Source organism: Acipenser ruthenus, chromosome 22 (assembly GCF_902713425.1).
Source record: "Acipenser ruthenus chromosome 22, fAciRut3.2 maternal haplotype, whole genome shotgun sequence".
Classification (NCBI taxonomy): domain Eukaryota; kingdom Metazoa; phylum Chordata; class Actinopteri; order Acipenseriformes; family Acipenseridae; genus Acipenser; species Acipenser ruthenus.
This window is the reverse complement of record NC_081210.1, coordinates 30,414,239-30,429,091: the sequence shown is the minus strand read 5'-3', so window position 1 is coordinate 30,429,091 and position 14,853 is coordinate 30,414,239. Positions and strand designations below refer to the sequence as shown.

The 14,853-nt window shown below is 42.6% G+C and overlaps 2 protein-coding genes across 3 annotated transcripts; one reads left to right on the top strand and one right to left on the bottom strand.

Moving 5' to 3' along the window:
* The first annotated feature begins 1,031 nt into the window (after window positions 1-1,031).
* LOC117431738 (toll-like receptor 13) lies at window positions 1,032-3,893 on the top strand. Its single transcript, XM_058996626.1, has one exon. The coding sequence runs from the start codon at window positions 1,032-1,034 to the stop codon at window positions 3,891-3,893; it is 2,862 nt and encodes a 953-aa protein (XP_058852609.1).
* A 1,307-nt stretch (window positions 3,894-5,200) lies between these two features.
* On the bottom strand, window positions 5,201-13,721 carry LOC131699494 (toll-like receptor 13). Of its 2 annotated transcripts, none has more exons than XM_058996508.1 (2): window positions 13,604-13,721; window positions 5,201-12,023 (listed from the first exon to the last, which is right to left on the bottom strand). In XM_058996508.1, the coding sequence occupies exon 2, from the start codon at window positions 11,931-11,933 to the stop codon at window positions 9,210-9,212; it is 2,724 nt and encodes a 907-aa protein (XP_058852491.1). In that variant the 5' UTR covers window positions 11,934-12,023; window positions 13,604-13,721; the 3' UTR covers window positions 5,201-9,209. The 2 variants fall into 2 exon arrangements, with proteins under 2 accessions (XP_058852491.1, XP_058852490.1); XM_058996507.1 differs by having other exon boundaries at window positions 5,201-12,327; window positions 13,604-13,719.
* Window positions 13,722-14,853: the final 1,132 nt, after the last annotated feature.

The window sequence follows — 14,853 nt, the reverse complement described above, 5'->3', positions numbered from 1 at the left end:
TGCTATTACCATGCTTGGTCAGCCCTTACTACAGCCTATGTATTGCTTAGTACTTTCTTTGTAAGGTGGAGAGGGATTGATGTGGCTCATTTAGCATATAACCTCTGAGCAGCGTTACAGTCAGGATCATATCACACAGAAAGGTCTCCAGCCCGCTTTCACTTCTTGCATTTCTTTTTCACCTTCGTGTCCCTGCATGGAATGAGTCACTTTTCCTGCACAGCGTAACCCCAGCTGTGTCTGGTTTGGTCAATGCAAATGGTAGGTAGAGATATGAGTTACAATGGGTAAGTGTATGAAATGACTACATCCCTAGCTGAGACTTCCTCCTAAACCTTTCTTAGTATACCAGTACCTGCTGCTGTCCCTGACAGTTACATCTGATGAGGCACAGAGAGAGGTCACCCACGGCTGGAACTTGGTCAAGGTAACTTTGCATCCGATATATAGACAATGACAGATTTATTAAGGTATTCATACCAAAGCACTATTTGCACAGGATAATCCAACCGTTAATATTACGAAACTGGTAACAAACACCTTAGCCTTAACTTTGATTTACTAATTGAACTTTCAAAGTAGTTCTGTACGGTATGCAACATTTTTTTGCTTGCATTTTGGTGACTTTCATAAGGCTTTCATAAATAATGCCGAACGTAAAGGGGGGCGACTGGAGTTAATGGATATGATCTTTAGACTGAAAAGCAATTTGCTTATGAATGAAGCTGTTAATATTACAAAACTAGAGAGCACCTCCAACTCACTATCCAGTGCTGGTGGAAAACACTGTATACTGTTGAGCAAAATAATTGAATGATGCTTTTTTTTTACAGCATAAGAAGATTTCCAAATATATAGAGGCTGACATCCTTTGATTTTCCTCCCAGATGTGAAAGGCTAAGGAACCGCTCCTGAAAGACCCTTAGCTAGCACCAGCAGCTTTCTCATTCTGCTGCTGCTGCCAACAGCTGCTAATCCCTTTAGGACTCATCTTTCTTAAAGGAAAAACAAAACAGAGCAGCTTAAAAAAAATGGTTGGGACCTACTTCATCTTTCTGATCTTCCTCCTTAATTGCTGGGTGCAGATTGTGCCAACGTCAGGCTATTCACTCAGGAACTGCACAGCCCACGGTGCCCTGAGATTCACCGGTCTGAAACTGCTCTGTTTCCGTAGAAACTTCTCCCACGTACCTCCAGATATCCCTCACAACACCAAGTTCTTGGATATTTCATGGAACAATATATCCCAGCTACGAGAAGGGGATTTCAGGAACCTAATATACCTCAAGGGCTTGAATGCATCTAACAACCAAATCCACCACATAGACAGGCATGCTTTCAAAGACCTGACTGCACTGCAGGTGCTGAATCTCTCCCAGAACCACCTGAGCGCACTCACAGAGGACCTGTTCAAGGGTTTGGAAAACCTCACTGAGCTTTTCCTGGGCGGAAACCGCATACAAAAGATTGACGCCTACACCTTTCAGTTTATGAACAACATCAAGGTCATGGACTTGAGTGCAAACTCATTGCTTCAGATACAGAGAGTCCAGCCTGTGTTCAGAGCCTCGAACTTGGAGCAGCTGTATCTTAGACAGAACAACTTCACAAGTTTCAACACTGAAGATTTTTCAAATGTTTCCTTAAGACTGAGAGTGCTCGACCTGTCTTTGAACCCTTTCAGAAACTTTAGCGTTACAACAAACATCTTTCCCTGCATCGTCTCTTTGAAACTCTTGGGTTTAGAAGGAGGGTTGGACTGGGTGGTTACAAACAAGTCTTTTCTGCATAGTGTTAAGAATCTTTCACTGAGTGGTTTTCACACAGCAAAACCTGGAATATTATCAGGGATAATAAAAAGCTTTGCTAACTCCTCGCTGAAAGATCTCCAACTCAATGATTTACAATTGACAGAAGATGAAATGTTCTTAAGCAATGTTTGCCGCTTGCTGCCCAAACTACAGACTCTTGGCCTTAAAAGGAATAATTTTACTCTCCAGTACAATCCATTTGTCCACTGCTCGATGGTGAGCCATTTAGATCTATCATGGAAGGGTCTGAAATGCCTACCAGAGTCCTTGTTCAAAGGCATGCATCATTTGTGTTTTCTGTCCCTGGCTCACAATCATCTTTATGTTGTTCCCTGTGCTATCCAGAATATCAGCACACTGCAAACTCTGGACCTTGGCTTCAATCGCATTGGCACGTTGCAGCCTAGAGGCTTCTCCACATTAATGAGGTTGAAGGTTCTCATCTTGGAAGGAAACAATATCAATACAATGATCAGTGCACACTTTGAGGGCTTGGCTAACCTGGAGGAGCTCAGGATTAAAAAAAACAACATCCAGGAAATCACAGGCACATGGTCAACCGCCCTACACAGTCTGAGATCCCTAGATATGAAATTCAACAAGCTGGGCTACATCAATAATGACATCTTCCGGAACATGCATTCTTTGAAATATCTTAACATGGTTGGAAATCACATTTCCAAATTTGATACTGGTGCTTTCAAAGACTTAAGCAATCTTACATATCTGCAGCTCGGGAAAAACCCGCTAAAGGTGAAATCTTTTGATGAGGGAGATGTGTTTGCAGGAATGCCCTTACTAAAGTTACTTAAAATCTTTGACTGCAATCTTTGCTACAAGAGCTCAGAAGAGCTCAAGCGACCTCCATTTACAACTCTCAAATCTTTGGTGTACCTCTCAATCAATAGCCAAGGTCCCAACTGCCTTGTTAGGATTCCATCAAACTTTCTGAAAGGGCTTAGCTCTCTCAGAGAACTCCATGCTGGCCACCAAAGCATTGACTTTGTGCACCCTAAAACTTTCAGTCACACCCCCAATTTGACTTATTTGGACCTCAGTAACACCATGCTCAAAGCACTAGATCCCAAAATATTTCTCACAGTGCCAAAACTCTCGGTAATCCACTTGAATGAAGCCCACCTGCAGTCCCTGGACTTCCTGGTTCATGCAAACCTCACCAGGCTCAAGTTCCTTTCATCCACAGGCAACCAGTTCATTGTGGTCAGTGAGACCCACATCAAGGCACTTCCCCTCCTCAGGTTCCTCAACTTGACAAACAATCCCTTCATCTGCAGCTGTGAAAATGCTTGGTTCCAAAACTGGTCGCTGCAGTACTCTATGACTCAAGTTCTCAACTTCTATGACATTACCTGCAACTACCCAGCTAACTACAAAGGATTGAAACTTGCAGATTTCAATGTAGACTCTTGCAAACTGGACTACGATTTTATATGCTTTATTGTGTCCTCCACCCTTGTGACTCTTACCATGGTGTCCTCCTTCATCTTCCACTTCCTCCGCTGGCAGGTTGTCTATGCCTACCATCTCTTCCAAGCGTTCTTATACGACAGGAAGCAGAAGCCGTCCAGACGCTACGAGTTTGATGCCTTTGTTTCGTACAACACGCACGATGAGCCTTGGGTCCTGAGGGAGCTTCTGCCCAACCTGGAGCAGGGCCGTGGCTGGAAGCTGTGTCTACACCACAGAGACTTTCAGCCCGGCAAGCCCATTATCGACAACATCGTGGACAACATCTACAAGAGCCGCAAGACCCTCTGCATCATCAGCCGCCACTACCTGGAGAGCGAGTGGTGCTCCAGGGAGATCCAGGTGGCCAGCTTCCGTCTCTTTGACGAGCAGAAGGACGTGCTGGTCCTGGTGTTCCTGGAGGACATCCCCGACTGCCAGCTCTCCCCCTACCACAGGATGAGGAAGCTGGTGAAAAAGAAGACCTACCTGAACTGGCCCAAATGTGAGGAAGAAACCAGACTGTTCTGGCACAAGCTGAACACAGCACTGGAGACCCGAGAAGAACCCAATGAGGAGAGTCCGATTCTGACTGGCTTAGAGGCATTTGACTAAACAAATACCTCCCTCCCTTTGGTAACCTTGTATATTTAATCATTACCCATTTTCTCACATCCCTCTGTGATAGCAAATGTACCATTCATAGCTGAAAGCAGTGAATCCTAATACGCTAATGCTGCTAAAATTACACAAACATTCAAAGGGGCTGCCTCTTAGCAGAGGCTTCTCCCTCAATTGTTCATCTGATTTCACTTTTTTAATACAGAAAATAACCCCTTGGTGGTTATTTAAAATGTTTTTAATTGCTTATAATGATTAGAGAGTAAGTTTAAGATGTGCCTTAGATTGTAATGTATTTGTGTTTACTTTGATTCCGATAGTAGTGGGTTAACCCAATTATGGATGGAGTGGTTGTTATTATTAACAAGATGTGAATGTGTTATGCTTTCTGCCTAATAAAATGTTACTAAACAGCTCTTCTTTGATAATAATCTTTGTACCTAAAATAAATAAGTGGTGATACAACAGCACAAGGGAGGTGCTAGAATCCCTAATAATGAAGTGTTGTCACTTTGCATGCCAATCCAATAGGTAGATTCACAGGTGAACAAAATATATTGAAATATATTAAATAGATATATTTGAAAAATACAGTGTAATATAGTTTTCAATAAATTGCCATACATTTTTCTTCTGTATGGACACTTGACATTCTCCTGTACAGCAAGTGATCGATCCCCATTTCTGAAATCAATCTGGATAATTGACTTCAATATTAGGAAGATGGAAACACATGCGTGGCATTCCACAGCGATGTACTAAAAGTACAATCACACGCTTAAGGTCTGTGTTATTTATCCAAACCCTGCACCTCTGTCGTATCACGTATCTCCCTGTAATCACTCCATTGTCTCAGACAGACATGGAATTCTCCTGTCTCTTGATCAGGTGGGTTAATAATGTTCCGATCAATTAATTCAATGAAAGCAGCATAGCCACCACATGGTGCAGGACTGCTAGTCCGAAGATCTGAGAAGACCTCTAATTATAAAGAGCAGCCAGCAACATTATTAAACAAGCTCTAAAAATGAATGCATTTCTATATACTGACTGTACTTCTGTGTTTGAGTGGCTCAGGCTAGGATTGCTACCTCATGACCTCAAAAATAAGGAACAGATCCTAACGCAACCCCCCCACACACACATTTTAATTTTTTTACTCTCACAGATACAGTAGACCTCTTAAAACACAATTATTAGTTAATGTATTGTAAGATATGTTGACAAATGAAAGCATCATAGGCTTTTTATGTTTTCTATTGGACAAAAACATTTATTATATATAACGTTAGTTCCAGGGCACTTTTGTTGATTCTTGGCAATTCAAACAAATGTCAGGATTTCACACACATTCATTGCAAACAAATATCAATGAAAAACCTTATGTGGAATTATTATTATTATTATTATTATTTATTTCTTAGCAGACGCCCTTATCCAGGGCGACTTACAATCGCAAGCAAGTACATTTCAAGTGTTACAATACAAGTAATACAATAAGAGCAAGAAATACTATAACTTTTGTTCAAGTGTGACAAACCACAATTCAAGAATACAGCAGATAATAGTGATAGTTACATCAGGATATGATTAAATAGTGATAGTTACATCAGGATATGATTAAATACAAAATACTACAGGTTAAACACTTGGCAGATTACAGTATTCTGAAGTACAGGATTAAATGCAGTAAAATAGGGGGCAGATAAGAGCAAAATAAAGCACATTTAAATGAAGGGTGATAGTGTCCCAGGATACAAACAGAGGAGTTCTACAGGTGCTGTTTGAAGAAGTGAGTCTTAAGGAGGCGCCAGAATGTGGTCAGGGAATTACAAGTTCCCTTTAAAATTAATTTCCTCTTTAAAATGAATACCACAAAGCTATTGCACATTTCAAATGAAGCAATGGACATGCAGCCTGCCCTGGTTCCCGATGAAATTTCTGCTGACAGGAAGTCACATGACAGAGTGAATATGCTGCATAAAGCTAAAGATAAATACAATAAAAGATCTATTGATCTTCGTAAACTCTCTGCACATACTAATTCTGATCAATTCTCAGCCTGAGTTTGTAAGTCTTTACAGAATCAGGATTGGTTGTCAACATGACTAAGATATGTGAATTTAGAAATTGTTAGTAAAGTAGAAATGATTACTGATTTACAAATTGCTTATGATGAGATATAACAATGGTGTTGTGTCCAAACATGGATGGCACCAACATATATTGAATCTTTATTGGCAGCCATTAAGTTCTGTATTTCCTTTTTCATGCATATTTTTGGTTGCTTCTTACAGCAGCAAGGAGAGTTTTGTCCTCCATGATCAAGGAGTGGAAGTCTGCACACCCCACTTCAAAACAGAGGCTCACAAGGAGCTCACTTTTGATAAGCTCTACTGAACACCTGTTTCGGCTGTCCCTCGGTTTGTTTTGCAATGGACACCATAGTTGACGTGTGTTGTTGCCATTGAAAGCTGAAACTGAGTTCAGAGATAATCCAAACCTCTCCAGTGAGCTGGTGATGCATTTCACAATGCCATCTGCAGATTCATCTGGATTTTAAATAACATTATATATAAAACTTCACTCTAGCTACATTAAGTAATACTAGCTAGTTATTTCAATATTTCAATACAAATTGTGTAAAGCAAATAATAACAGCAACACGTTCAATACATACTATTAAAATGCAAATATATAAACAGGCTACATCTTAGAAAATGATCGATACATTAAAACACTATTTACATATCACACCTCAAGAAAATACACTTAGAATGATGCACGGATTATGCGTGCACGCACGTAAAGTATAAAGTCCATTTAAAACGTTAAACGTCAGCTCCTGGGGGTGCGCTTTGAGTTGTGAGAGCGACCTAGAAAATGTATTTCGTAAAACGATCAAAAGACAAAACTACATAAGAACAACACTGTCCAATGCGTAATTAATTAAAATAATTACACTTAAAGTCGACAAGAAAGCAAAAAAAGAGACCGGAGACCGCATTACAGAAGAAAATCAGAACCTCGTGCTCGGATCCGTGAATGGCTAGAAATTGCGCTGGGTAACAATTAGATATCTAACGTTAGCTAATAAAGTTGTAATCGCTCTAGCTAAAGGAATAAATTATTAACTTGTTCGACCGTTATGAGCATGGCCTTCTCTCCCGCTTCATGCTGTCTAAGGTCACAAACTCCGAAGTGAGGGATCGAAAAAACTTTTCTATCTGTGATCTTTGAAAATGTACCAGGCAGAGACAGAGTGAGCTGGGGGTTACATACACACACAAGCAGTGCGTTTAATCGATTAAAAGAACAATGGCTTGATTGCACAAGTCAACGTTAAAAAGAGTGTTAACAAATGGAAACGTCAAGAGCAAACTCCTTATACACTGTTATACAGTGTCTGCATGAATAACACATACAGAGTTAGCAAGACTAAAATGTGTTTGGATGGCAATTATTGATAAGCAGGGAATAGGTGAACGTGTCTTCCTAGACCCAAAGCAATCTTTTATCTAAAACAAACTTTGCAAACTTTGCAACCCATTCTAAGCTTTATTAATCCCAGCACAGGTCTTTTTGTTTTAATCGTGTGTGAGATGAATGTAAGAGCAGAACATACCTGGAATGAGAGCGCTGTATTCACTCACAGAGGGAAGTCTGCAGCACAGACTGGGAGGCGTGTGAGAGCCCTGCTTGAGGGGATCAATCGCGAGGTGATTGTAAAAAACCTTCAGCAGGGATTACAATGGAACAGCCATGCCCAGCATGTCCTGGTTACCACTATCTAAATGCATTCAGCTACATATTCACAGCCCTGTGTGTGGCTCTGTGAGAGTCAGAGCAGTCTCCTCAGAAAGTATTCGTGTCCCTATGATGCACACACTCCAGACAGGGATATATATATATATACTTATTTGAATGTGGAAGTGAGAGCTGGCACAGCAGCTGGGCATGATGATGCAATGTGTGAAAGGGTAGGCAGAAGACTCTTCTGGGTGCAGCTCCAGAGTGACTCATCCTGGGGCTTCATGAGTCTACATGATGACACCCTTACAGATAGTGTGGGGGCACACTGCGGCCGTGATTGCAGCTGATGGGCGCTTGAGAAGGTGGCTGCAGCGGGAAGCAGCTCTGATCAGATCCCCTTTCCCCGGGTCAGAACAGTCCTCAGCTGACCCGATTGCCTCACCAGTTTCTGTGAAGGACGTGAGCACAGAGTGGTGAAAGCAAAGAAAGGTTTTCTGAAGACTAATGAAAGCATAGGGGGTGGGGTTTCCTCTCTGTGTGATCAATGTGTGTGTGTGTGAGTGCTTCTTTTATATAAGATTTGCTTGTCTCATTTGGTTTGGCTTAGTTTCTTAACATCTTTGATTAAATCTTAGTTTATAACAGAATAGAATTAACAGAAGACTATTGAATGCAACAACAAAAACACATAAAAACAAAATAAAAAGCATAAATAATAAATAAATTCAATTGAATTTTTTTTTAAATCATTTTTATGCTTCTTGTACTCGCAGATAGATCCCTTCTCCCTCATTTCCCACGCAACAGTGTTAAATATGACGTTGCAGAAGCCCAGGTATCGTGGCTGTTATCCAGTGCAAGAGCTCCCCCTTGTGAGTATTAAGAGTAAAGCTCCTGTCACGTTGAGCACAGCGCTGCCTTCCACCGTGTCTCTCAATGAACCCAAAGCGGCTTTACGCTAACATCGCTGTGAGCTGTATGCATTATACCACGTCTGTTCTCACTGAATATAGTTAATGTTTGACATTTCAGGGCGTGCTGTCTGAGCTGTCATTGTGTCATGCAAGCTGCCAAAGCCATAACAAATCTATATTGAAAGTTAAGATTTAAAACGAAGAGAATGATAGAAAAAACATTTTATAAGAACAATAATGAAGTTAAGCAAAGCTTCTAGCTTTTAATTAGGTAGCTCACAATACCACACCAATGATTATTTGAAATAACGTGTTAATGGCTCTTTTCCCTTTTTTTGTTCATTTTAATCCCATTTTATGTATGTATTTATTTTCTAAAATGTGTTGCAACCAGTACCTCTAAATGTGCTGCAGAAACCTCCATCGCTTCTCTAGATGTATGTCTTTAAAATCTAAAACAAATTATTTTTCTGTGATACCGGTACTGAGGTGTCTGTTGTTCTTCAGTGTTAGGTATATCTTATTAAAACCAGCAATGGCTCAAACTGCTTTGCAATGGGAGTCTTATTTCTGGAGTCGAGTTTAAAAAACATTCTACCAGTAATTCAACAAGTTAAACTATAACAACATAAAGCATAACGTTTCAGTCACAAGTCTCTAAGCCAGACAGAATCGGACTCTCCTCATTGGGTTCTTCTCGGGTCTCCAGTGCTGTGTTCAGCTTGTGCCAGAACAGTCTGGTTTCTTCCTCACATTTGGGCCAGTTCAGGTAGGTCTTCTTTTTCACCAGCTTCCTCATCCTGTGGTAGGGGGAGAGCTGGCAGTTGGGGATGTCCTCCAAGAACACCAGGACCAGCACGTCCTTCTGCTCGTCAAAGAGACGGAAGCTGGCCACCTGGATCTCCCTGGAGCACCACTCGCTCTCCAGGTAGTGGCGGCTGATGATGCAGAGGGTCTTGCGGCTCTTGTAGATGTTGTCCACGATGTTGTCGATGATGGGCTTGCCGGGCTGAAAGTCTCTGTGGTGCAGACACAGCTTCCAGCCATGGCCCTGCTCCAGGTTGGGCAGAAGCTCCCTCAGGACCCAAGGCTCATCGTGCGTGTTGTACGAAACAAAGGCATCAAACTCGTAGCGTCTGGACGGCTTCTGCTTCCTGTCGTATAAGAACGCTTGGAAGAGATGGTAGGCATAGACAACCTGCCAGCGGAGGAAGTGGTAGATGAAGGAGCACACCATGGTAAGAGTCACAAGGGTGGAAGTTGAGACAAAAAAGATAAAGTCCAGGTCCACAGTGCAAGAGTCTATCCTCAAGTCCTCTAGCTTCATTCCTCGGAGATTGTCCGGGTATCCACAGGAATATTTGTTCAGGTAGATAACCTGTGTGTAGGGGTCCTGCCTGGACCAGTTAAGGAACCAGGCATTCTCACAGCCGTACATGAAGGGGTTCTGCTGCAGGTCCAGGTACTTGAGCTTAGGGAGGGAGAGGATCAGAGTCTTGTTGACCACAGAAACCTCGTTGCCCCTGGCTCGCAGGAACTTAAGCTTGGAAAGGTTGGCCTGGGCCAGAAAATCAAATGACGGCAGGCGTGCCTGGCTCAAGATGAATTCTGTGAGGTCAGGCATCGTCTGGAAGGTTTTCGGGTCAACAGAACTGAGGGCATTTTTGCTAATGTCAAGGAAGGACATGTGTGGAGTGTGGTTGAAGGTACTGGGGTGTATGAAGTCCAGGTTCAGGTTGCCAGCATGTAGTTCCTTGAGGGAGCTTAACCCTTCCAGAAAATTGGAAGGCAGATGGATGAGGCCATTGTGACCTTGGCTGTTGATGGCAAGGTAATTCAAAGACTTCAGGGCTTTGAAAGGAGGGTACTTTAGCTCTGCGTTGCTCTCATACTCCAGGTAGTTGTCAAAGATCTGAAGTTCAGTGAGGGAAGGCATGCCTGTCAAGACATTCTCTCTTGTAAAAGTGTCTCTGGTAAGCTTGTTGCTTCCCAGCAGCAACACTCTCAGCTGGACTAACCCTCTGAAAGCCCCCTCCTCAATGTCAGCTATCTGATTGTCCACTAGGTTGAGGGATTTAAGGGAACGCAGGTTCTGAAAGGTGCCTTTCTTGATGGTGCTCAGCTTGTTGGATCGCAGTTCCAGGATCTCAAGTTTATGCAGGCTTCCTGACAATGGCTCTGGGATGGACAGAATCAGGTTTATACCAAGCTTCAGCTCCTGCAGGTTGAACAAGGACCCAAACAGAGAACCTGTGATTGTCGATATTTTGTTCCCCACCAGGATGAGATGCTTAAGCCTGGTCAAGTTGTTGAAATCCCAGCTCTGTAGATGATCGATCAGATTGTAGCTGAAGTCTAAATATTCTAGGTTGCTGATGCTCTGGGTGGCATTGGGAACAGCGACCAGCTGGTTGTGGGATAGGTACAGGACACGCAAGCTGTCCATACCTCTGAAAGAGAAATCCAACACGCTTTTCAGTTGGTTATCTGATAAGTCCAAATGGTACACCAGTGAACAGCGTTCAAAGAGCCTGTCCTGGAGAGTGCTAAGGTTATCCCCTCGCAGGCTGAGGATCTGGAGTTTAGGTAGAGAGAGGCAAACGTTCTTTAAGATGTTAACCACTGTATCCACATGGAAATCGTTAAGGTGGAGAACTTCTAAAGAGCTAGCGAAGCTTTCTATCACAGGGAAGAGCCCAGGTGTTGAAATGCGGGTGCCGTTTAAAGACAGTGTCTTCACACCAGTTAAAAAAGAGCGATTTCTCATCTCCCAGTGCAGCCCATCCTTTGGACCTGAGTGCGAGAGATCCAGATCCACGAGGTGGGGGAAAACGTCTGTGCTAACATTAAAACTGGTGATTGGGTTACTAGACAGGTCGAGCACTCTCAAATTCAAGGGAACGCTTGTCAGCTCTTCAGTGCTGAAAGTTGAAAAGCCATTGGATCCCAGGCTCAGCTCCTCCAAGTGAGGGCATTTTAAAACGGGTTGAACTTCCTCAAGCTGGTGGAGCACATTCGACGTCAGGTTCACCAGCCTAACATTGGCAAGGACCAGGAAAGCGTCGGGGTCTATCTTTTGTATGCGGTTCCAAGCCAGTTTCAACACGGTGAGGTTGAGCAGTCCATGGAACATGCTGCTTGAGAGCACGCTCAGCTTGTTCTGGGTGAGATTCAGCTCCTGCAGGCCTGTGAGATCCCGGAACGTGCCCGGTGCCACATGACAGATTTGGTTGCGAGACGCGTTCAGGTTCTTCAGGTTTGTCAGGTTTCTGAAATCATTTTCCCGAAGCTGTGAGATACGATTGCCCGAAATGTCTAAGACCTTTGTGTTGCGAGGGATATCAGAAGGCACGTGGTAGAATTCCATCTGATAGCAAAGGACCTTCAGCCGGTCAGTGTAATTCAGAGAGCCTTGGACCGTGCAGTTCCTTAGGGAGAATCCTGCCGTCGGCACAATCTGTACCCGGGATTCCAGGAGGAAAAAAACAAAGATTAAGAGAATCCCATGCATTGTGACGACAAAAAGCTCCTCCTTTAAGTTTTAGCTTCCGTGATTGCAGTTTCTTGTCAGACTCAGAGATCTCTGTGACATGAACATGCGCTGAAAGCTATAGGCAGTATTCCCTCAACAGGGAAGTGATCTGTTTTCTCTATGCAGGAGGGGTGGAGTTAGTTTCTCAACTTCCAGTTCCTGAAAGAGCAGGTAACACCAGATTCCAGCCTTGACACAATGACATCAGATCATGAGTCATCAAAGCACTCTATAGGAAAAAGCAAAAAAGAATATGCCTCATGTGCTTGTGCAACAGCCTGTTACCTCTGTCTCATACTTTACTGTTTCTATCAGTAGCCTAGATCTCCGCAGATATGGATATAAATACATGTGCATTTAAATTCCAGAAACAATATTTTACATTAGGGCTGTGTGGGCACCCTGCTCTATTCTACATGACCGAGACACATCTGAATAACATATTGCTAATATAAAGTGAGACTTGTTCAGGTAGATAACCTGTGTTATCAGTAATAAATGGAACACCCTGTTTTGGCTGCTCTGAAGTAATTTCAACACTGTACTGTATTGTATTGTGTAGTCTTGCTTCTCATGCATTGTATATGAGTCTCCACTATGTGTCTCCATTCTAGACAGCTATACTGTATCTGCATTTTACCACGAGAACACAAAACAGTGGCTACCGCAAAGGGGTTCCCCTTATAAAAGTTTACCACAGTAAATGTGCACTGTAATTTTGCAGTTTTCACATGCTTTTTTTCCAAAGTTATACTATTTATTTACAATGCTGTTTTTTTTATTCTGCTTTATAAACCTCTTTATCATTCTTCGATGTGTTTCAGCATGTCTTCACTGTGGTTTATTACACTTTGCTGTGCTTTTACTGTGGTAAGCTTTTATAACAGTCTATCAACTGTCCTTTTAAAAAATAAAATACGACATTTAAATAAAATGCTAAAGTAAATATTTTAAACCATACGTTCGCTGATGAAAAAGCTGTGAATGAACTTTGTTAATAATTTCACATTGAAAAAGGTGACACTCTACCACAGCAGCTTAACACTGAACAGAAATGATCTAATCTTTACAAGGTGCCAAAATACCTTCTGCATAGCAAACTCAACACAACACATGCACAATGCAGGGACTTCACAATCACAGGCTCCACTGTTCCAGTATTCAGTCTCCCATGCTATTACTCCTTAGACAAATGTACCCTAGTAAAAGCAAAGCAAAGTGTAGTAAAGCGTGGTAAAGTGTAAAAATACCACGGGAAGCTTTTATAAGGGCTGCACCATGCGTTTATCTTTCTGTTCTTATTTTTCCTGTACCTACACTTAGCTATGCCTTTACACACGCCACAGACACCTTAACCTGTTAAAGGTGTCCCTGCAACAGCCATATTTTATAAGGTCTGTATAGATCTAGACATGCCTTTACAAAAAAGTAACAACAGCAAAAAAAATGGAAGTTGTGAACAGAATTCCTGCATGTGCAGCCAAGCTTGATAGGATCATACTTACACGACTTCATATAGAGCAGCACCCCCTTTCCCTTCCAAACTCAATCCACACACCCTACAGCCTTGGAAGCGAAAATGGCTTATAATACCGAGGGCTGACTAACTCCTTTACGAATCGTTGTGTGCTTGTTCTTCTGCCTATATCTGATCACATGTCCTTTTTGGCATGCCAGAACATCACCTGACCATGCCAGCTTCCTCTGAACAACCCAGTCTCCAGGATGTGTTACATCAGTATTGTCCTGAAGTTCTTCTGCTTTTCAAACCACTCAACACAGATATTCCCACAAAGAACACCACTGCACATCAGCTGCAGATCATGAGAGTGTTTTAGGATTGTTCCCCATCATTGTGACTCATTGCTTAGCACTGCTTACAAAAAAAAAAAAGTAAGCCAGCAGCTGTCTAGAACTGTTTCATGAATTGATTTATTAAAAGAAAAATAAGGTTCTCTTTGTGAGTAGTGGTCAGTCACTCACAGGGTCCAAAGGGACACCAGGTGTCTGATGATAGTGCAGTATGTGTCTCTCCAGGTGTCTGATGATAGTGCAGTATGTGTCTCTCCAGGTGTCTGATGATAGTGCAGTATGTGTCTCTCCAGGTGTGTGATGATAGTGCAGTATGTGTCTCTCCAGGTGTCTGATGATAGTGCAGTATGTGTCTCTCCAGGTGTCTGATGATAGTGCAGTATGTGTCTCTCCAGGTGTCTGATGATAGTGCAGTATGTGTCTCTCCAGGTGTCTGATGATAGTGCAGTATGTGTCTCTCCAGGTGTCTGATGATAGTGCAGTATGTGTCTCTCCAGGTGTCTGATGATAGTGCAGTATGTGTCTCTCCAGGTGTCTGATGATAGTGCAGTATGTGTCTCTCCAGGTGTGTGATGATAGTGCAGTATGTGTCTCTCCAGGTGTCTGATGATAGTGCAGTATGTGTCTCTCCAGGTGTCTGATGATAGTGCAGTATGTGTCTCTCCAGGTGTGTGATGATAGTGCAGTATGTGTCTCTCCAGGTGTCTGATGATAGTGCAGAATGTGTCTCTCTAGGTGTCTGATGATAGTGCAGTATGTGTCTCTCCAGATGTCTGATGATAGTGCAGTATGTGTCACTCCAGGTGTCTGATGATAGTGCAGTATGTGTCTCTCCAGGTGTCTGATGATAGTGCAGTATGTGTCTCTCCAGGTGTCTGATGATAGTGCAGTATGTGTCTCTCCAGGTGTGTGATGATAGTGCAGTATGTGTCTCTCCAGGTGT